We start from the raw sequence: 22,307 nt of genomic DNA on the forward strand, positions 1-22,307 counted from the left end.
TTTATAACTTCTCAGGTCCGAAATCTGAATTAACCCGCGTGCTTGTTTGGAAGCGATATCCGTCAGATCTCATCACTTCATAGCGAACGGCTATGATCAATCCGGACTTCAATGAATTAAATCGCAATTCATACAATATCACATCCGATTTCCAAATTAAACCCCGTGCGTGTCAACTATGAGATTTCCGTCGGATCGACTTCCTTCAATCAGACGGTCCCAATCAACTAAGCTATTAACTCAGTTAAATGATTTCTCGCGTCCATTTTCTAGATTAACGTTTGCGCTTGTGAGCACGCGATCACCATTAGATCTATGCCTGTCAATCGGATGGTTCAGGTCATTTCCTAAGGTTTCTCACAACTTTTGTCGGGGTTTTCCTCGTTCCGCCAAGAATTTGCATTCCGCCAAGTTTACTCTGTGTCTAAGTTATATTTCTTTTAAACATATCCCGGCTATATCAATACACAGAAATAAAGGTTTTAACGCAATAATCCAAGGTTATACATAATCTAATTATGAAGGCCCGAACTGGAAACAACACACTTAGAGATATTTCAAAGGAATTCAAACCTCCGAGATTGACCATTCATACGCAGAATACACATTGATATAGAGATATTTCAATTTTTACAGTCTAATTCTCCATAGCCAAATCCTTTTACATTAATTCAAAACTTACATAAATACCATTACATTCAACAATCAGATCCTCAATCAATGGATCAAATCTGCCTAATCCTAGACAATACCTAATCTGCATGATATTCTCCTCGAGAATCTCAACTAAGTCTAAACTACTTGAATTTATTACAAAATCTTTCAAATACCTATATTTTAGCTCAAATCCTATCTAGAAAACTTTGTAAAGTGACAGCTAAAGGATCCCACTCTTTTGCTCGTAAACTTTTTTTGAATTTTTGGAATAAAATCAAAGCCTTTTGTCTTCAAACCTCATGCTCCTGCATTAGTTAGGCTCTGCTAGTTTGGCTGGCAGGATGTAATACCTTCCCGTGAATCTACCAAGATTTTCCTTGGGATTAAAAAAAAAAAGGAAAAGAGTAATACTTTCCGGTGAATCTGCTAGTTTGGATGGCAAGATGTAATACCTTCTAGTGAATCTGCCAAGATTTTCCTTGGGGTTAAAAAAAAGGATTTTCCTTGGGTAAAAAAAAAAATAAGAAAAGAAAAAAAAAGGAAAAGAGTAAGAGAATTGATTAAGTATTTTAAATTCAAAAGACTTAAAATATGTACACCAGCTTTTCCTTGAACATTAATAATACTCTAGTAATCAAATTTAAATAGATTGTTTACTCATCACAAATTCTATTGCATTAATAATATGTTAAACTCACATATTTAATATATCCCAAACATTATATATATATATATATATATATATCAAAAAATAAAAAGTTAAGTTGCTCTGTGGCAAGTGGTGTTTGAGGGAGGGTTGGAAAGGTGAGACAGACACAGAGAAATTCTCATGACAAGAATGGTCTGTCCTGAAAGCAATTTATCTACTCATGGAGGCTGAGCTTTGTATTCTTATGAGAAGGGATGGAGGTCGCGGACCTTGGTGAGGGTTTGGGTGATGAAACAGAGTGGGAAGTTGATAGTGTTTTTAGGCCTAAGGCGGACTTTATGTCTCAGGCAAATAAGACACACTTGTCACTAAACACTATCGCAAAAGGTCAGAAGGTGGTGCCCACTCCAAGTAACCAGGGTTTTTCTCAGGTGATGTACCTAGGGTTAAGTTCCATCCTTCAAATCACTTTTCTTTGTTAACTCCAGTCTCGACTTTCGAGTGCAAGAAGGTTCCACAAAACCCTAGCAGTGCTACGAATGAGTCAAAGACTTTCAACATACTCACGTTCAATGGTTAGGAAAGTTGAGCACAAAAGCATGGGGGTGTTGGATAGTCCTGGAAAGTCAAGTCACATCGGCCCAAAGCGAATTTTTTAGGAGAAGCGGCGAGGGTTGAAAGATTTTCCAAAGTTTTGAGAGCTCATGCTGAGAATCTAACCCTTACTCTGGGATGTGATGTAAACATCAGTCAGGTGACCAGTCTGGGGAAAAGGGCATTGGTAGGCAAATTCAATAATATCGCCCCTCATAAGGAGAACATATTAAATTGAGTGTCCTAGACTTGCAAATCACTGGTTAGGTACACACCCAATGTAAGTCTACTCATGAACAACTCACTTCACTTTCACTTCTTAGAAGAAAAAGACCTTGAATTGATCCTCAAGAAGCCCTAGGTGATAGGTCATGCCAATCTTTGGCTAAAAAGATGGCATGTTGGTTTTAACCCTTTCTTGGAGAAACCCAAGTCACAAAATCTATGGATTAAGTTGGCAAGTTTTCCTCTGGAGCTCTAGACTCTGCAAATTGTTGAAAAAGTGACCAATAGCATCAACATATTCGTATTTTTTTATGATCCGTCTTTGGTTGCATTCAATAAAAAGATTTTGTGGATCTTGGTAGAAATGGATGTGCCCTTGGGACTTTCTGCGGAGATAGAGATTTCTCAAGAGGATAAATTGTTCTGCCAACCCTTAGACTTTTGGAAAATCTTATTCAGATGTTTGCGTTGTCGTCAACTAAGCTATTTAAAATCCAACTGCTCGGCTACTCTAGATAAGGGGTTGAAAAAATAAGTTAGCCCTCGACCTTGATATCATTATGGACCCTTTTATGGGTTTGAAGATAAAAAGGCTGTCTCTAGAGCATCGGGTCTTTCTGATTCAAGTTTGGGTCTGTGAAGTTTTGGTTGTGCTCAGAGTGGGGAGGCTTCTTCAGGGGGCTGTCAAGAACAGTTGGTCTCTCTAATGGGGGGTTCCCTACAGTCGTTAATGGTCACTCAGTTGCTTGAAGTGGGTGTCATCACTAACCTAGGGAACAAACCCAGTGGGTGTCATCACTAACCTAGGGAACAAACCCTAGTAGGGTTTTTGAGGCGATTCATATGAAAGAAATGGAAAAACCCAATAGGGTTTCTGATGAAATCCATGATGCTGATTTCACATTTGATCTGGAGACTTGATAGGAAACCTCGCCTCCTCCATTAGTTGTGAGGACCAAGTGCTCACATGATGCGACTCCTCACTTTGCCATTGATGAGGGAGACCTCATTATAGTCTCAACATTAGTCGGGGATGAAAACCATAAGAGGATTAAGCTCTCTATGCATGGGGATGTGTCTTCTCCTCTTGAGGGTTTCACTACAGTTGGACTTCCTATTCACTCTGGGCATGGAACCTCGAAGACACCTTTTGTTTCTGAATTGGACACAAAGGAGCAACCACTAGAGGTTCAAAAGGCGAAAGATTTTGGGCCGAAAGCTTGGGTTGAACGTGTTCTTGTTATTCTTGTGGAAGAATTTGCCCTGTCAGATGCATTCTCAGGTAAGTTAATACAATCCATTACTCCATGAGAGATTCTTTTGCTAGATGAAATCAAAGGCCGAAAGCTTAGGTTGAACGCGCTCTTGCTATTCTTGTGGAAGAATCTACCCTTTCGGATGCATTCTCAAGTAAGTTAATACAATCTCTTACTCCATTAGAGATTCTTTTGCTAGATGAAATCAAACGTGGTTCTTCTCTTTTTGTTGTTACAAATCAGTTTGTTCATAATGTTGTCGATAATCTAACTTTGGGTGTAAAATGTATGTACAATGAAGATTTCCCCCACTAAAAAGAAACTTTGAAACTTATGGTGAGCCTAGTCATCCTAAGCGTTTGGAGAAACGTCATAACTTGGTATTAAGAACATCTGGTTCTCCCCATACTTCTTTGTTTAACTATGTGTTGGCATTATGATACAAGTGTTGTCCTTGATGGCAACTCACTCAGATGACAACTCACAGTGCAACAGATTAACTTACAAATCAAGCTCCAAAGATTGAAGAAAGAGAGTGGTTTAAGAAGTATATGCTGGTTCAATTTGTCCAAGCAGCGTATACACGCGGGTTAACAGAACAAAAGGAGTGTATACGTATACATGCACTGCCACAGGAGGAAAAGCGCGTACATGTTGGAAAACCAAGGTTTTGGTCCGAGGTATTTGGTCCAAGGTCTTTGGTCCGAGTTATTGACCCTAGGTATTTGGTCCAAGGTATTGGTCCTAAGTGGTTTTGGTCTGAGGTATTGACAAAGGATCTAACTATATAAAGAGGAAAAGATCATTAGGCCAAGTGGCACAAGTATTTAATATCTTATGAAGTGTTAGATCAAATATGTAGGTTATGGGTTTCTGATGCTTTGCTTGATCTAAATTAAGGATGCACCTATGTGGTTGATGATGGATGATGGATCGGGATCATAAGACCTAAAATGAATCATCATTATGTGGTTTGATCATGTATAGTCAAGATCTAAATACTGACGCATGTTTTATTCTGTAAATGTTATGATCTGGGTATGACTGAACTCTAGAATAGCTGTGAAGTTTTTAAGTTAGTATTTACAGATCTGTATGCTGGTTCGCTTTGATAAAAGCGCGTATACACACAGGTTCGGCACATCAAAGTAGCGTATATAGTATGAAAAATGATGTTTGAAGTTGCAATTGGTTCTAGTGATTGATGCAGAGTTCTAAGTTCTGCATCGTGTTCTAGTGACTGTGTTGTGGTGACAGTGTTCTGAACGTTCAGATTGATTGATTGTAATTTGCTTTTGTGATGATGGGTTTTCAGTGATTGATTGAGTTGTGGTTGATTCAGAGATTGATGATTGAGTTTTAGTGATTGGTTGATGCAGATGTATTTGATGATTGTATTGCAGTGGTGATTGATTCTGAGCTTCAATGTTGTTGATGAGTCCAGTGTGAAAATTTGATGAAACGTGGCCTTCATATTGTAGTGTTGTGTACTAGGAGTATCCAGTCTGAAAATCTATGAAACGTGGTCCCTGGATGAAGAGAGAAGGTCGTAGCCTTCTGTAGGCAGGCGCCTACGTACTGGTAAACATATCAGCCAGTACAAGATCCAGGGGGTTGGAGCTCCCTTCCAGTAGCAGCTGCAAACGAGTGAAGGTTAGAGCCTTCTGTAGGCTGACGCCCACGTACTAGTAAATGGATCAGCTAGTACAAGAGCCAGGAGGTTGGAGCTCCCTTCCAGTAGCAGCTGAAAAACAAGTGAAGGTTGGAGCCTTCTGTAAGTCGGCGCCTACGTACAAGTAAACGGATCAGCTAGTATAAGAGCTAAGGGGTTGTAGCTCCCTTCCAGTAGAAGCTGGAGAACAAGAGAAGGTTATAGCCTTCTGCAGGTGGGTGCCTGTGTACTGGTATGAGTTTGCACTAGTACAAGATTGTAAACAGGTTTTTCTTATATTAAAAGAAGACAGCAGTAGGTGGTTTTTGTCTCGCATTGGGTTTCCACCTTAAATCTTGGTGTTCATGTGTGTTGCTTATGTGTGATGGTTTATTCTGTTATTACTGCACATGGTTACTGTTTATATGGTTAATGAAGTACTGATGCACTGAATCATAAGCTTGTTGGATATACGTTGGTTGCTTTAAAGGCAGTTGCGTGTACACGCGAGTTACCTTCATTGAAGTAGCGTATATAAATCAGAGTATGAAATGAAAAAATTACAAATTTGATAATACTGATTCACCCCCCCTCTCAGTGTTATTTCCAACACTATGATCTTACTAGATGTACAAATGCCTTTGGATCCTCAAGAAGGTCATTTGATAAGCCCTCTCCCAGATCTAATTTCCCCTTCTCCGATTCCATAACCATTAATTGGTCTAGAGTTGGTGGACTCCGCACAACCTGGGGCTTTTCCTCAAGATCCTTCCTATAAGGATATATTAAATCTTAGACCTATGTTTGTTTACCCCGCCTCGGATTCAAAGGGGGTGGAGACCTCAAATCTGAAGACTTCTTTTAATAATGTACCTATTAGAAAGAAAAACCAAAACAAGAAAGTGTTGGCCCGTGAATTAGCTATCCAGGAAAGGTTATTCAAAGAGGTCACAAATATTTTTGGTAATCAAAGGGCACTTAAAGCGGAGAAGCCCTTTTGAGAGGGTTCCTCATGATTTTGATGTCCCTAAATATCAGGAATGTAAGAGGATCTCCCAAAAAATGTGCCCTCAGGAGACTAGTGGAGCTTCATAGACCATCAATCATTTTAATACAAGAAACCATGGTGTCAGAGGAAAAAGCTCGTGAGGAGTTTCTCAAGATCTACCCTAGGTGGACTGTTTGTTCTGCGGATGCCTCAGGACATTCTGAGGCTCTTTTGGTTATGTGGGATCCAAGGGATGTTGTCTATAAAGTTTAAAGTTTAAACCCTTTATATCAAAGGTTGGTATTATTTTGGAAGTGTTATGAACATAAATTATGTAAAAATAGAAAATAAATAGATAATAAATAATAATCATAATAATATAAATATAATAATAAATAATAAGTAAATTAACTAATGGTTAGTTAGTTAAGAATGAAAAGGCATGTCTTAGAAACATGCATGTTCGTGAAAGGGTACTTACCTGGCTATATATACAAGACCCTCATTCTCAATTGTACTCATCCTATATCAATTCTTTAATACAATATATATTTGACAATTATTATCCTACGATGGATGTCTTTGTCTACAAAGTATTTTAAATATTTCAGCTGCGTATACAACTTTTGATCGTTACATTGGTATCAGTCTTCAGAGCTACGTCTGATCCGGCCTTTGGCCATCAAGCTATCGTCAACCTTGTTGTCGTCGTGATTTAAGAGTTTTGCTACACCAGTCTTGGAGATTCTCCATTCCACCGGTTTCGTCATTCAAGGATTTGACCATTAAACAAAAAAAGGGAAGAAAAAAATAAGATATTCAAAGAAAAGAAAAGAAAAGTACATATAAAGATCAAAAAAAAAATATAGTCCGATGTAAATTTTGAAGGAAAACATTCATATATATAAAAAGGTTCTACAATATTGATAAAAAGTGCATGATAAAGTTAAGAGGGAATCTTTCCAAATATATTTAGAAGTATACGTAAGAGAAAGAAGAGTAGATAATATTATCTTGATTCTTCATTAAGTAGTTTACAAGCCCATGGTTTTAGCAGCAAACCATGGTATTTGCCCATGGTATTTTCAAGGTAAAAGAAAAACAAAAAGAATACAAAACTCTTTATGTGAATGATAAGTTTTACTTTTTACGTAGAGAACATTAACCGAGTCAAAAGCACATAAGTAGACATATATTTTATATTATACCCCAAAGAGGTAAATAGCCACGTTTTAGGGTTGTAACTTTTTAAAAAGAAAAAGAAAAGATTATAAATAAAAGATATGTAAAGAGAAGTTTTATATTATAAAGGGGTATTTAAAAAAAAATTCAAGTCATAAAATTATTGAAAATATATATAAGTACAAAGTGGGTATTATTATAGAAGGTTACTTAAAAGAAGCCAGTTGAAACAATATTTAAATATTATTTTTAAAGTACAAAAGGAAAAAAGTGTAAGTAGAAATATATAAAAAGAATACAAAGGAGTTTTGAAATATTAAGGATAATAGGAAATTCGATTAAAACAGTTTTGAAGAATTAAATATATATATATATATATATATTAAAAAGGTACTTTTAAAGGAGGCTTGAAGTACAAAGTTCAAAGGAACTTTAAATATATACCTAAAGTCATCTCGACGAAACAAAATTGGATCAATCATTGAAAAAAAAATGATGGAGTTCAATTTTAAAATGACGAAGGAATAAAGGTTTTCCAATAATGGTCTTTCAGTTACAAATCACAAAGTAATTACATTGAAAAGAAGTATCCAAGGAAGAGAAGTTAATGTCGCCATCAGCCCAAGAAATGATAAAAATTATATCAACATCAACTTGGAAAATCAGCTATTAATTCCAAAGCTAAGCATTGGTGTAAATAAAGCTATTTTTTACCAAAAAGAGTATAAAATTAGTGATCTACAAGTGACAATAGGTCTGAGTACATATCTCAATTTCATGTTGTTGTTGAAATTTGGTACCGGAGGACAGGTGGTTCCCTTAGGCTTTGATCTTTGGCCTAGGGAAAAATGTCCAAAAGAATTTAATTTTTCTCCTAAAGTGACTTTATAATTTTATAAAGTTAAATCTAATTTAAAAGTGACTTTAAGTGATAAAGTGACTAAGTCTAATTTTAAAGTAACTTTTATAAAGTAAATGAAAAATTAGAAAGGAAAAGTGACTTTGGAAATAAATGACTAAGTGGGGTGAATTAAAAAATAGAAAGTGAGATTTAAATGAGCATTTAATCTCAGCCATTGATCTAAATCTATTTCAGCCATTGGATTTAGAAATCACCCAAAAGTCACTTGGATCACCCAAAAGTCACTTGGAGTTATATTAAAGGAGGAAAATGAGGAAAAGGTCATTCATTCTTTCATGAGCAGATTGGGAGAAGGAGAGCAAGAGAGCAAGAGAGATTTCTGAGCAGGGAGGAGAAGGAGACAGCAGCTTGGCACACATTCCAAGGCAGCAGTTGAGCAGATTTGTACAGCTGATTCAGCACATAGTGAAAGACAGATTTTTGCACAAAAATCGAGGAGCAGTTTGCTGATTTTTCTGCACACAAAACGGAGGCCGTACAGCATTTATTGCTGTCCTGTTTGCTGTAATTTCCAGATTGCTGTGAGGCACGGGAAAGGAGATAAGTTGTAAATTTGTTTGCTGATTTTTTGCTGAATAATTCTCACTGTAAAAAGGCAATTTTCAGAAATAAAGAAGAGCTCTCAAACTGGTTTTCCCCAAGAGTTGTAGGGGGTTTTTCCAGGGTCAAGTTGACCAAAAATATCAGTGTTTTAATGTGTTTTAATGGCTGTTTTTGATTGCTGATTTTTAATTCTGCAATTTCCAGCATTCTGAAAATTTTCCAGAATTTGTGTTTTCAGCAATATTTATTTTTTTTCAGTCTGTTAAATGTATGGTTATGGGAATGGGCATTTAACTACATGGGAGAAATAAGGAGAAACTGAAAACTGGGGTGGGAAAACAAAAAATTTTACATGGTATCGGAGCTTGAGTGCTGAAGGGCAGTTTGGGACAGCAAAAGGAAAAATTACAGTTGCTGATTTTTCACTCAGAAAATTCCAGCAAGCTGATTTTTTCATAAACAGCAGTTTTATCTTTACTACAGCAGTGCTATTTTTCAGTTTTAGGACAGCAGGATGTCATTGGGATTGAGGGTGGAGGATAGGTTGGATGGGCATACAAATTACAGTGTTTGGAAGGAGAGAATGCAGAGTATCTTTGAGGAGGCAGAAGTCTGGGATATCATGGTGCATACCGCACAAAACCCTGTTGTTGTGCCTACTGATGTTACTCAGTTAGCTGAGTATAAAAAGAAAAACAATAAGGGTAAGAGGCTGATTCTAGACGGAATCAAAGACCATTGCATTCCTCATGTGAAAGGAAAGAGCAATGCCCATGAGATGTGGACAGCATTGTCCAATCTCTACCAGAGTACCAATGAGAACCGGAAGATGGTCCTGAAGGAGAAGCTGAAGAACATTAAGATGGGTAATGATAGTGCAGCTGGATATCTCACAAAGATTACTAATGTGAGAGATGAGTTGGCAGCGATTGGAGAGGCCATTTCACCCACTGAGTTGGTGCGGATTGCAGTGAATGGCCTCCCCCGTTCATGGTTGAACTTTGCTGATCGGGTTTGTGCACGTGAGACCCTTCCCACATGGGAGAGGTTTTGGGATGATTGTATTCAGACAGAGATCAGGAAAGGTCAGCTTGGGGCAGCCAAGCCAGTTGAGCAGGATGAGGATGTAGCACTGGTGGCAGGAGGCAAGAAAGGCAAAGGGAAGAAGCAGGCTTCCACAAGCAGTGGTGGGGGCAAAGGCAAAGGTAAAGGTAAACAGGGGAACACACAGAAGGACTATTCCAAGGTGAAGTGTTGGAATTGTCAAAAGATGGGACACTATGCAGTTGTGTGTCCGGAGAAGAAGAAGAAGAAGGGGAAGAACCAGGACGTGGCAGCTTCAGCAGAGATTGAGGACTTTGCTGGTCGTTTTGACCGAGAGTTTGCGTTCACTACGTGTGAGTCCTCTAGTGCAGGATCACCTGCCACACAGGTTCAGAGGGAGCATGCTTTTCCCTCGATTAGCGGAGCATCTTCAGGTATCTGGTATGTGGACAGTGGGGCTTCACGTCATATGACAGGAGCCCGTGAGTACTTCTCAGAGCGTTCAGAGAGTGGCACTAATATCGAGGTAGTACTCGGTGATGACAGAGTTGTTAGAGCAGTCGGGGTGGGGACAGTGACATTTCAGAGGGAGTCCAAACCTCCCTTGAAGGTGTCAGAGGTTCTTTATGTGCCAGGGATGAGGAAGAACCTCATATCCGTCTCAGCTTTGGAGGACAGAGGATATGAGGTACTGTTCAGGGGAGGACAGGTGTTGATGTATCCCAGGGGCACTCCAACTGATTCAGCTAGAGCGATAGGTGTACGCCATGCAAAGGTGTACAAGTTTGCATTCCAACCCCTTTTGGCATTGAGCAGAGCTAGCAGTTCTGAGCTGTGTGAGATTTGGCACCGCAGGATGGGACATATGTATCATGGAGCCTTGAGGACATTGCGGGAGATCACTACAGGTGTGCCAGATTTCAGTACTGATCACTTTGATACTTGCAGAGGTTGTGCGATGGACAAATTTGCCAAATCCCCTTTTCCCAGTAGTGACAGCAGAGCGACGGGGATACTTGATTTGATTCATTCCGATGTGAGCGGTCGAATGTCTCATGTTTCCTTGAGTGGATATGAGTACTATGTTTTATTCATTGATGATCACTCCAGGAGGACCTGGATTTATTTTTTGAAGACCAAGAGTGAGGTCTTCAAGCGGTTTCAGGAGTTCAGAGCTCTTGTGGAGACTCAGACAGGTCGAAAGATCAAGTCCTTGAGGTCGGACAATGGAGGAGAGTACACCCTTGGAGAGTTTGTTGACTATTGTGCGAAGGCAGGCATTAGGAGGGAGTTCACTGTTCCTTACAACCCCCAGCAGAACGGGGTTGCAGAGAGGAAGAACAGATCCATCATAGGGGCTGCCAAAGCCATGGTACATGATCAGGGGTTGCCATTGTTCTTGTGGGCAGAGGCCTGCAACACAGCTGTTTACTTGCAGAACAGGAGTCCGCATCGTGCCTTGGGGCACATGACTCCGGAGGAGGCTTTCTCTGGGAAGAAGCCTGATATTGGTCATCTTCATATCTTTGGATGCATTACATACTCCTATATACCCAAGGAGAAGAGGACCAAACTAGAGCCCACCGCAGAGAAGGGTATCTTTGTGGGCTACAGTGAGACCTCAAAGGCCTTTCGGATTTACATTCCTGCACAGAGGAGAGTTGTTGTCAGACGGGATGTGAAGTTCGAGGAGGACAGGGCCTTTAGGAGGTCACGGGAGTTAGAGTATCTGGATCAGCCAGACCCTCAGCAGCAGTTGAGTCAGTCGCAGGGATCCAGTGGGCAGGGATCAGGAGGATCCGGAGGTACATCTATGAGGATGTCAGGTCCGTCAGTGAGCAGTGGCTCGCCGAGCCAGAGGGGTGGTGCTCCGGGCAGCATGCAAAGCAGTTCACAGAGCAGTTCACTAGGGAGTCCACTGATGGACAGTTCACACGGTACCTCAGCTTCTACAGGTTCAGGTGCAGGCAGGAGGACAGCAGACAGACAGTCAAGAGTTCAGGCTACTGATGATGATGGGGAGGAGGAGTTTCATTCTCCGGTGGGAGAAGTGCGCTCAGGGAAGAGGAAGCCCAAGTGGCTTCAGGACACCTTGAGAGATGCCACATTTTTTGCTGAGCCAAAGAGGCCGGTCAGAGAGAGTAGACCACCTGAGAGGTTTTGTAGCTATATGGCGATGGTTACCAGCATCCTTGACTCTGAGCCTTCTAGCTATGAGGAGGCAGCTAGCCAGTAGGTCTGGAGAGAGGCCATGCAGGAGGAGTATTCTTCTATCATGAAGAATGATGTTTGGGAGGTGGTGCCGAGGCCTGAGGGCAAATCCGTGGTTACTTCCAGATGGCTTTACAAGGTAAAGCATGCTGCAGATGGCAGCATTGAGAAATTCAAAGCGAGGTTTGTGGCTAGAGGGTTCTCCCAGGTAGAGGGAGTTGATTATGAGGAGACCTTCGCTCCTGTGGCTCGATATACTTCGATCCGCTCCATTATATAGATAGCAGCAGAGATGGGTTGGAAGATCCACCAGATGGATGTGAAGACCGCATTTCTCAATGGCTTCATACAGGAGTAGGTGTACATTGAGCAGCCACAGGGCTTTGAGGTGCATGGGAAGGAGTCCCATGTGTGCAGATTGAAGAAGGCCCTTTATGGCCTGAAGCAAGCTCCCAGAGCTTGGTACTCCAGGATAGATGCATACTTGCAGGGGATGGGTTTCACAAAGAGTGAGGCAGATCCGAACCTTTACTTTATTGTGATTGGTGAGGAGCCTCTCATTCTGGTGCTGTATGTGGATGACTTGATCATTACAGGTGCAGAGAGACTCATAGAGCACTGCAAGAGAGATCTTGCGGCGGAGTTTGAGATAAAGGACATCGGCTTGATGCATTACTTTTTGGGTTTGGAGGTGTGGCAGGAGGAGGGGCATTTCTTCCTGGGGCAGGGGAAGTATATTGTGGACATCCTTAGCAGATTCCACATGGAGGATTGTAGACCCATGTCGACACCGATGATCACCAACTGGAAGAAGCTTCATGCTTCGGATTCCGAGTTGGTGGATCCCACATTGTACAGGCAGCTGATTGGTTCCTTGATGTATTTGGTCAACACTAGACCAGATATCTGTTTTGCAGTCAACACGATGAGTCAGTTTATGTGTGAGCCTAGGAAGGTTCACTGGGTGGCTGCAAAACACATTTTGCGGTACTTGCAGGGGACAGTGGATTATGGTCTGGACTACAGGCAGGGAGATGGAGTGAGATTGGCAGGATACACTGATTCTGATTGGGCAGGTTGTGCTTCTGATAGGAAGAGCACTTCAGGGTGCTGTTTTGGGTTAGGCTCAGCAGTAGTGTCATGGTTCAGCCGGAAGCAGCAGTCAGTAGCACTGAGTTCAGCGGAAGCAGAGTATATGGCAGCCAGTCTAGCTAGTTGTGAGGCTATCTGGCTTCGCAAGATGTTGTTTGGCTTATTTGGTCAGCCGTTGAGACCTTCAGTGATTTAATGTGATAATCAGAGTTGCATTAAACTCACGAAGAATCCAGTATTTCATGACAGGTCAAAGCATATCGGGATCAGATATCATTTCATCAGAGACTATGTTCAGAAGGGAGTTGTGAAGCTTGAGTATATTTCCACTGATGAGCAGGTTGCAGATATCCTTACCAAAGCCTTACCACAGAGCAAGCATGTCTACTTCAGGGACAAGATGGGTGTGGTGAGGAACCCCTTCCTCGGTAAGAGGGAGTGTTGAAATTTGGTACCGAAGGACAGGTGGTTCCCTTAGGCTTTGATCTTTGGCCTAGGGAAAAGTGTCCAAAAGAATTTAATTTTTCTCCTAAAGTGACTTTATAATTTTATAAAGTTAAATCTAATTTAAAAGTGACTTTAAGTGATAAAGTTACTAAGTCTAATTTTAAAGTAACTTTTATAAAGTAAATGAAAAATTAGAAAGAAAAAGTGACTTTGGAAATAAATGACTAAGTGGGTCTTTATTAAAGTGGGGTGAATTAAAAAATAGAAAGTGAGATTTAAATGAGCATTTAATCTCAGCCATTGATCTAAATCTATTTCAGCCATTGGATTTAGAGATCACCCAAAAGTCACTTAGATCACCCAAAAGTCACTTGGAGTTATATTAAAGGAGGAAAAAGAGGAAAAGGTCATTCATTCTTTCATGAGCAGATTGGGAGAAGGAGAGCAAAAGAGCAAGAGAGATTTCTGAGCAGGGAGGAGAAGGAGACAGCAGCTTGGCACACATTCCAAGGCAGCAGTTGAGCAGATTTGTACAACTGATTCAGCACATAGTAAAAGGCAGATTTTTGCACAAAAATCGAGGAGCAGTTTGCTGATTTTTCTGCACACAAAACGGAGGCCGTACAGCATTTATTGCTGTCCTGTTTGCTGTAATTTCCAGATTGCTGTGAGGCACGGGAAAAGAGATAAGTTGTAAATTTGTTCGCTGATTTTTTGTTGAATAATTCTCACTGTAAAAAGGCAATTTTCAGAAATAAAGAAGAGCTCTCAAACTGGTTTTCCCCAAGAGTTGTAGGGGGTTTTTCCAGGGTCAAGTTGACCAAAAATATCAGTGTTTTAATGTGTTTTAATGGCTGTTTTTGATTGCTGATTTTTAATTCTGCAATTTCCAGCATTTTGAAAATTTTCCAGAATTTGTGTTTTCAGCAATATTTATTTTTTTTCAGTCTGTTAAATGTATGGTTATGGGAATGGGCATTTAACTACATGGGAGAAATAAGGAAAAAATGAAAACCGGGGTGGGAAAACAGAAATTTTTACAGTTGTAAGGACGGATAAAAAGACTGACATCATACTCGATCAACCCTGGTTTAAGGATTTGGGTACATTCATGTTAAACATAGAGAAACAAGTTTTGAAGTTTCCTTATAAAGGGAAGATGGTCATGTTTCGAGACATAACAAGTAAATCAAAATCAATAAAATCTTCATTAAAAGACTCAATAAAATCTTCATTAAAAGACCTTAAGGATATCTCAGACTTGATGTTTTAAGATAACGAAAAAACTATATCAAAGAAACAAAAAGAGCTTGAAGAAATTTTCTGCAGCAAAGACAAAGAAATTTCACACCTCAGAGATCACCAAGAAAAACTACTCGAACAAGTCAAGAAAGCTAAAGCATCAAAGAAGGAACTCAAGGAGCATTTATTAGAACAATAAAAAGAAAATTTACGTTTAAAGAGCCTTAACCAAACATTAGTAGAACAAATCAAGTGTTTAAAAAACGAGAAGCATGAAGGCCAAAATAAATTTGACTCAGAGAATGAGGAATGCTTACGTCTCAAAAGTCATAATCAAAATCTGCTCAAACAAATTAAAAAACTTAAGGACGAAAAGAAATCATTGACAAATAGATTCAAAGAACTTGTCGCAAAGGAAGCATCAAAATCTCCAGATGTAGCAGTGCAAACTGAAGAAACAAACATCAATACCACTAATCTTGCAGTTCAAGCAAATCCAAACCCTATTGAAGTAAAAATGTACTCAAAGGTTGTTGTTCAAATAGAGGACACCCCAAATAAGGATTCAGTGGTTAAGTCAACAACAACAATCCCTGATGGAAATCAAGAAACTACCATAAAAACGTTTACGGAAGTTCAAACAAGAAAAATTCCTTATCTACACTGAATCACAAGAGTAGACACCTTAATCAATCTACAAATTTATATCACATTTTACATAAACAAACTTATGTTACGAAGAATATTGAAGTAAGCTCAATCCGATCATACGATAACTATTCACCACACATCTCCAAGAATCAGAAGATTCCCCAGAAAATTAATCTAAGATGGTCTGATCCGTTTTCAGTACGATAATTTTGTCTATCACTCAGAACATCATATTGTTTTGTATCAACAAAGATAAAAGCTCAGAAACAAGAAGATATTCCGAACGACATAAGAGATCTGATCCTTCATCAATAAGCTTTGAGGACAAATCTTTTTGCAGGAGAAGGCAATGTTATGAACATAAATTATGTAAAAAAAATAATAAATAATAATCATAATGATATAAATATAATAATAAATAATAAGTAAATTAACTAATGGTTAGTTAGTTAATAATGAAAAGGCATGTCTTAAATACATGCATGTTCGTGAAAGGGTACTTACCTGGCTATATATACAAGACCCTCATTCTCAATTCTACTCGTCCTATATCAATTCTTTAATACAATATACATTTTATAATTATTGTCCTATGATGGATGTGTTTGTCTACGAAGTATTTTAAATATTTCCGCTGCGTATACGACTTTTGGTCATTACATGAAGGTACTCTAAGAGGTCTGAATAACCCTATCAAGCTAGAATATTGTTATGCACCGTATATGGATAGAGAGGAGTTTTGGAAACAGTGACAGGACAGTGGTTTGTTACATGACCACTCTCTCATTTTAGTTGGGGACTTGAACTTCACTATCTCTACAAGTGAAATCTGCAGGGTTAATACTTAGAATGTCCCCTTAGCACCTGTCTTCTCTCAGCTAATAGAAGACTCAAACCTAATCGATTTTTGTCCCTCTCCCTTGGCCCTTACATGCAGGAATGGGAGATCGGGAGAACAAGAGATAGCTAAAAGACTTGATCGCTTCCTATTACCTGAGTCCCTCTCTAATAGGATGGGTAAATATTAGTCCTGGATTGGTACTGAACGTATCTCGTACCACTTCCCGATCTTCCTTCAGTTGGACTTTGAAGCTTAATGTGTCAATTATCCTTTTAAATTCAACCACTCCTGGTTAAAAGACGATACATTCATCTCTTTAGTGAAATCCTGCTACAAGAACTTGTCAACTAGACCATACGATTCTACCATGAAATCTCGGGTCAACAAGATGAAGGAACTCAAACATGAGTTCAAGGCCTAGGATAAGATCAAATAACAAGAAAGGAAGATGGATTTGTTGTTTATTAAACAAGAGTATGGAAACATTTTTCAATCCTATATCAACTCAAACTTTCTTGAAGAAGTGAAATCCGACCTATGTAAGCTAGAAGAGAGAAAGTCTCGGATTTTAAAAGCTGAAGAGGAAGAATGGAGATTGAAAAGTAGAGGAATCTGGGTAAAGGTTGGACATAAAAACACAAAATTTTCCCATTTGCAAATTTTAGGAGAGTTATAAATTTTATTTGGGAAAGTAAGAATAAAGATGGTTTTATTAGACTCTCTAAAGGGAACTTGGAGATGGCTACAAAGGATCACTTTTCAAGTCTTTTCAAAGACCCTGGTAGTAATACTATAGCAGCTCAACTTCAACTTTCCAAGATTTTTCTTGGAGGATGACTTGGCTTAAGTCAGTGGCCCAGTAACTTTGGAAGAAGTTAAATAGGTCTTAAAATATTTTGCAAAGGAAAACAGCCCAAGCCCAGACGGATGGACTGTTGAGCTTTATCTAGCCTTTTTTTATTTGATGGGGGAAGACATTCTGAAGATAGTGGAGGAGACCAGATCAACAGGGATGGTTTCTGGAGCGATAAATGCCACATTTATTGCTTTGATCCCCAAATGTTCCAAGCCAGAGACCTTTAATGACTTCAAACCGATTTCACTATGTAACCTGACCTACAAAGTTATTACCATGATCATCTCAAACAGAATAAAAGATAAACTTGCAAAAATAATCTCACTGGAACAGTTTGGAATTTTCACTGATAAGCATATTCATGATATGCCATTGGTGTGGCCCAAGAATCCCTACACTCTATTAAGCTAAAACATCTTGAAGCCGTGGTTTTAAAAACGGACTTGGTAAAAGCATATGACAGAGTCAAATGGGACTTTCTAAGGTTGGTACCCCTTCAAATTGGCCTGGATTTGAAGGTCACAAACTGGACAATGGGATGTGTTCAATCAGCCAATTTTTGTGTTAGTGAATGGCTCTCCGTCTAGTTTTTTCAACAGTTCATGGGGTTTGAGACAAGGCTGGCTACTTTCTCCTCCATTATTCCTACTTGTCATTGAAGGTTTGAGTAGATTAATAATTAAAGCCAAAAGAGTTGGTTCTTTAAAAGGGGTTAAGGTGTCTAAGTCTTGGAATATTACACATCTCCTTTTTGTGAATTATGTGTTGTTATTTGGAAAAGAAATGTTGTTGAATGGGAAGCCTTTTCCATAATCCTTTGTCTTTTTTACCAGGCATCGGAATGGATATCAACATCCGTAAATCTACCTTACTGCAGAACACTCGGAAAGAGACCCTAGCTCCCTATAAAGTGGAAGAATTAGAGAAAGGATTCAAATATTTTGGGCTATTACCTGATACCTAATTGTTACCACAAGGTAGATTGGTCCTGGATAATTATAAAGGTTGAAAGTAGAATACGGAACTGGTGCTTCAGGTGGTTATAGTTGGGAGGTAAATGATTCTGGTCAAGTCAATGTTGGAGACTATCCGTGTATTGGCTTACACTCACAAAGATCTCAAAATTCATTACAAGGAAAATAAGACAAATAATGTTTAATTTTCTTTGGACAAGAAAAAAGGAAAAGGAATGTTTACATCTGTCTAGATGAGAACTATTATCTCAACCAAAGATCTTGGGGTTAGGGCTTCAAAAATCTACATTGGTTTGGCTTAGCCCGAAGAGTCTATGGAGAGGAGAGCATTATCTGGTACTAGTATTTGGCACTACATTATCAAGGTAAAGCATATAAAAAATCAGCCTTTCATTGATTGGTTGAGATCCAATGTCCAAAAAGCATATAAAACTAGATCAATCATCTGGAAAGGCCTCATGAATTCTTTCCCTTGGCTCTTCTCCTGGCTAGCTTTGAAGGTGGGAAAGGTTAACCAAATAATCCGAGGAAATGATCCTTTTATAGGAGGAGCTGATTTTTATCAACTCTCTTCAGATCTGATTACCTGATTAAATGCACAGGGTTTGTCTAAGTTGTGCCATGTAAAGAGAACTTCAAATACAATCTCTTCTAGATACTGGAAAAACTCTCTTGATTTGGATCTTCAAAGGAACTTAGCAGTTGAATGGGATAACTTTGTAAACGGTTTGTATTCTAATGGGATCTTACTAAATGAAGAAGAGGACTCTATAGTCTGGAGTTGGAATACTTCTGCAAGTCAGGTAACAGCTAGACAGGCATATGAATCAATTTCCCTTTCCTCTCTAGATCACAAAGATACTTGGTGGCACAGGCACTTATGAAAGTGGAACCTGCCTCAAAAGCTTAGATGCTTTTGCTGGCTCACTCTGGAAAATTGTATACTCACGTAGGATAACTTGTAAAGAAGGTGATTTATTGGTCTAAATGTTTGCAAACTATGTAATTCTGAGTTGGAATCTACGGACCTTGTCTTTGTACAATGCACTTTTGCAAAGGATGTATGAATGAAATTTTAAAGGTACTAAGTCTAGACTCTACAGGTTACTGAGTTTTTTTTTCTTTTAAAACTTGTCTACATTTGTGGGGTACAAGGATGGGCAGTCATAAAACTCTTCCAATCTTTATAGCCTGAGGAATCTGGAAAGCAAGGAGCAAAGTCATTTTTTAAGATCTTCTCTTCAAAGCTAAACAATTAATACACAGGATTGTGGGTTACTTCAGGGAATATTTGTAAAAACCAAAAGTCAAAACTTCCAAATATAAGATATCCTATGTTATCACAGTTTTGCTCTGTCGGTTTCTTTGATGGTGCTTCACAAGCAGGTTTATGTGGGGGTGCCTTTATCAAACTCTTAGGAATTCATACCTTTCAGATTTGGCTGCATATAGGATAAGGAACAAACACTAGGGCAGAAATCATTGCTTGTTGGGCACGTCTCTATTTTGTAACTTTCAAAAAATTATTTTATTTACAAGTTTGTAGTGATTCTAAATGTATAATTGATTAGTTGACAGGTTTTTCAAATTTACAAGTGTTACATTTGACATTCTGGAAGGACGAGATTATAGATATGAGGAAAAAACTTTGAAATAGTTCTTTTTAACATATTCACAGAGAATGGAACTCTCAAACGGATTCACTAACGAAAAGGGCACTTACCTCGGAAGAAGGTTTCATCTTTTATGAGAAGGGCAAGGCACCTCTCTGGTAAGAAGGGGAAGACTTCCTCTTACCACATGGTCTTAGTACTCCTTCACCAGCACAGAGTGTGCAGTTTGCTTTGTCATAGAAAGTGAAGGATTAAACATTTTTGTAAATGATGTGATGGACAATGATATCTTAGTCTGTTGTATGCTTTTTATGGGATCATAAATGTTTTGTTATTGCTGGCTTTAGCATGCAGTTTATTCTGCAGTAACAGTCTTTAATATTCCTGTGTTATTTGGTGGTATCCAGCTCAGTATGCATATTCAGAAAAATAGTTATAATTTTCCTGGTGATTAGGACTGTTGTTTGGACAAGATTGGTTTACTGTTCATGCAGTCTTTTTTAGAAGCTTGGCTTCTTTTGTACAGCATATATATGTAACCTTTGATTCTCTCTTAATGAATAGCAAAGTACAGCAATCTTCAAATTAATAAAATTAATTAAAAAAACAAAAGAAAGAAGAAAGATATTCTCAATGCTAATAAAATCATGAACATAGCTTATTAGGTTAACTATTCTCGACGCATCAATTAAGTCTAGAAGTTGTAATACAGACCTACAAAATGACCTCGGAGCTCGCAATCTGGACTCTCCCAACTGCCATAAGGAGAACCGGGAGTAGCAAGGCCTGCTGTTTTTCTAAAACTCCAAACTAAGCTGTCAACATCCAGCATCAACAAATACTCCAAATTCGTCTTTTGAGCCTCACCGTAAGCAGAATCAGCATCGAGTCTCACTTTGTGCAATGAAATCTCATGTAAAAAACTATCCCCGTTGATGAACTCCTTTTCAGCGGGGAGACGAGATCGTTCTTGTTGTTGTCTCAACATGCGGTATCGACGAGGGCCAGACTGAGCCGAATTATGTGCGAGCGTCAGATGATTGTAGGAAGAAAACATATTTTCTTGCCATGATTTATTCTTAGAAGAGAGAAGTTCATAACGTAAAGTATGTGAGGAGAGCTGGGAAGGGACATTTGTGCATTCTTTACACAGAACACAGTCCATAAGTGCGAGTATGATGAAAGAAAAAACAATGATAGCACGACTGGCCATGGCGAGGTTAATAAGTAAGATGTGAGTCGTCCTAAACTTTCTTTCTTGCCCTTTGAACCACGATTCACATGAATCACAAGAATTCACTGAGACCTTGTCTTATTTGTCCGTTCGAGTCCAAATTCAGCTCACATTTTAAAGATACTACAGAGAACCAGGAAAAAAAATAAAAATTAACATTCTAGCTTAAATTTTCAAAGCAATTCAGAGAATCATAAAAATATTGAAGTTTAGCTCAACTTTTCAGAAACTTCCGAGAAAAAAATTTAAACTTCAAAGATTTCATAAAAAATTAACTCAAACTCTACAGAAACTTCAAAAAAATCAATGATTTTAGCTCAACCTTTAAAGAAACTTCAGCGAATGAGAAAAATTTTGAAGATTATAGCTAAATTTTTAGGAGATTCAAAGAAACAGAGAAGACTTGCAGATTCGAAGGTCGGGCAAATGAGAAATTTATTTAGAAAAAAATAAATATATAAGGCCGGCCCAGCCATGAAGATTTTCAAGATACGACCAAATAGGGAGCATTTAGGAAAAGGTATTGAAACCTCTATCAAAACAATAAATTCGGGAAACAATTTAGCTGTTCAAACAAGCGTAGAATGTAAATGTAGAATTTCGGTGTAATGTCATGATGAGGATTGAAGTTAAGGAGTTACAGGAAATAACTGAATTCCTAGCGTAGCCATTAGCCGATATTCGCAGCATCATATTTTGCGCATAAATCCAGGATCGGGGTATGATGAGGGTTGAAGTTAAGCAGTTACAAGAAATAACTGAATTCCTAGCGTAGCCATTAGCCCATATGCACAGTTCGCAGCATCATATTTTGCGCATAGATCCAGCATCGGATACCCCGATGATCTGGGAGCACACTGCCCCCTTTCGGAGAAACATTGCTTCTCTCTCCAAAGCGCAAACTTCCAAATGTCAACTACCCAACAGGTCAAAGTATTTATCCCATCATGTTCTTGTGTAACTAGAATTTATAAAACAAGATTAAACATGAACAAAAAAAACGGAATGAAACTGAATGAAATTCACACATTTATCCAAGAGTATTTATACAAGATTATTTACGTATTTATGTTTTAAAATTTCGAAAGGTTATTAAAGAAACATTCATGGGGCAAGGGATTGGATTTTTATTTAATCAAGAATTCTCCAAACATCCACTCGGTAAGGGATTGGATCTTTATTTAATCAAGAATTCTTCATTATTACATTCTCTTGGGGATTCACCATTTTTATAAAACTAACTGGCAGTAACTAATAAAGTTTTTAACTCATATTTACATAATTCGTTGTCATATTTCAAGAGACTCCACCTTGACAACAATTTCCCTAATCCCTTGCCCATGCCCATTCATCATCGCTTATGCAAGCCAAGAGAAGCCAAACCCCACCGCAGCATCTCTACTGTAACTAGCTTCGTGAATATGTTTGCACAATT

The 22,307-nt window shown here is 38.7% G+C and overlaps 1 protein-coding gene across 3 annotated transcripts in view; it reads right to left on the reverse strand.

The window, feature by feature from the left end:
• The window catches only part of LOC149209014 (uncharacterized), a 439,985-nt gene extending 418,194 nt beyond the window's left edge, over positions 1-21,791 (reverse strand). Inside the window, exons 1-2 of one of the 3 annotated variants that reach the window (XM_089396251.1) lie at positions 21,524-21,791; positions 20,353-20,995 (exon numbers count right to left, since the gene is read on the reverse strand). In XM_089396251.1, the coding sequence (XP_089252377.1) occupies positions 20,353-20,851 (499 nt within the window). In that variant the 5' untranslated portion in view covers positions 20,852-20,995; positions 21,524-21,791. Of the gene's footprint in view, positions 1-20,352; positions 20,996-21,513 lie in introns of all 3 variants that reach the window. The other 2 variants (XM_089396250.1, XM_089396252.1) reach the window with 2 other exon arrangements.
• Between the last annotated feature and the right edge of the window lie 516 nt (positions 21,792-22,307).

The sequence above is a fragment of the Pinus tabuliformis genome, chromosome 1_2 (genome assembly GCF_031772625.1).
Source record: "Pinus tabuliformis cultivar Carrire ecotype Pingquan chromosome 1_2, CPIR1, whole genome shotgun sequence".
In the NCBI taxonomy this organism is placed as follows: domain Eukaryota; kingdom Viridiplantae; phylum Streptophyta; class Pinopsida; order Pinales; family Pinaceae; genus Pinus; species Pinus tabuliformis.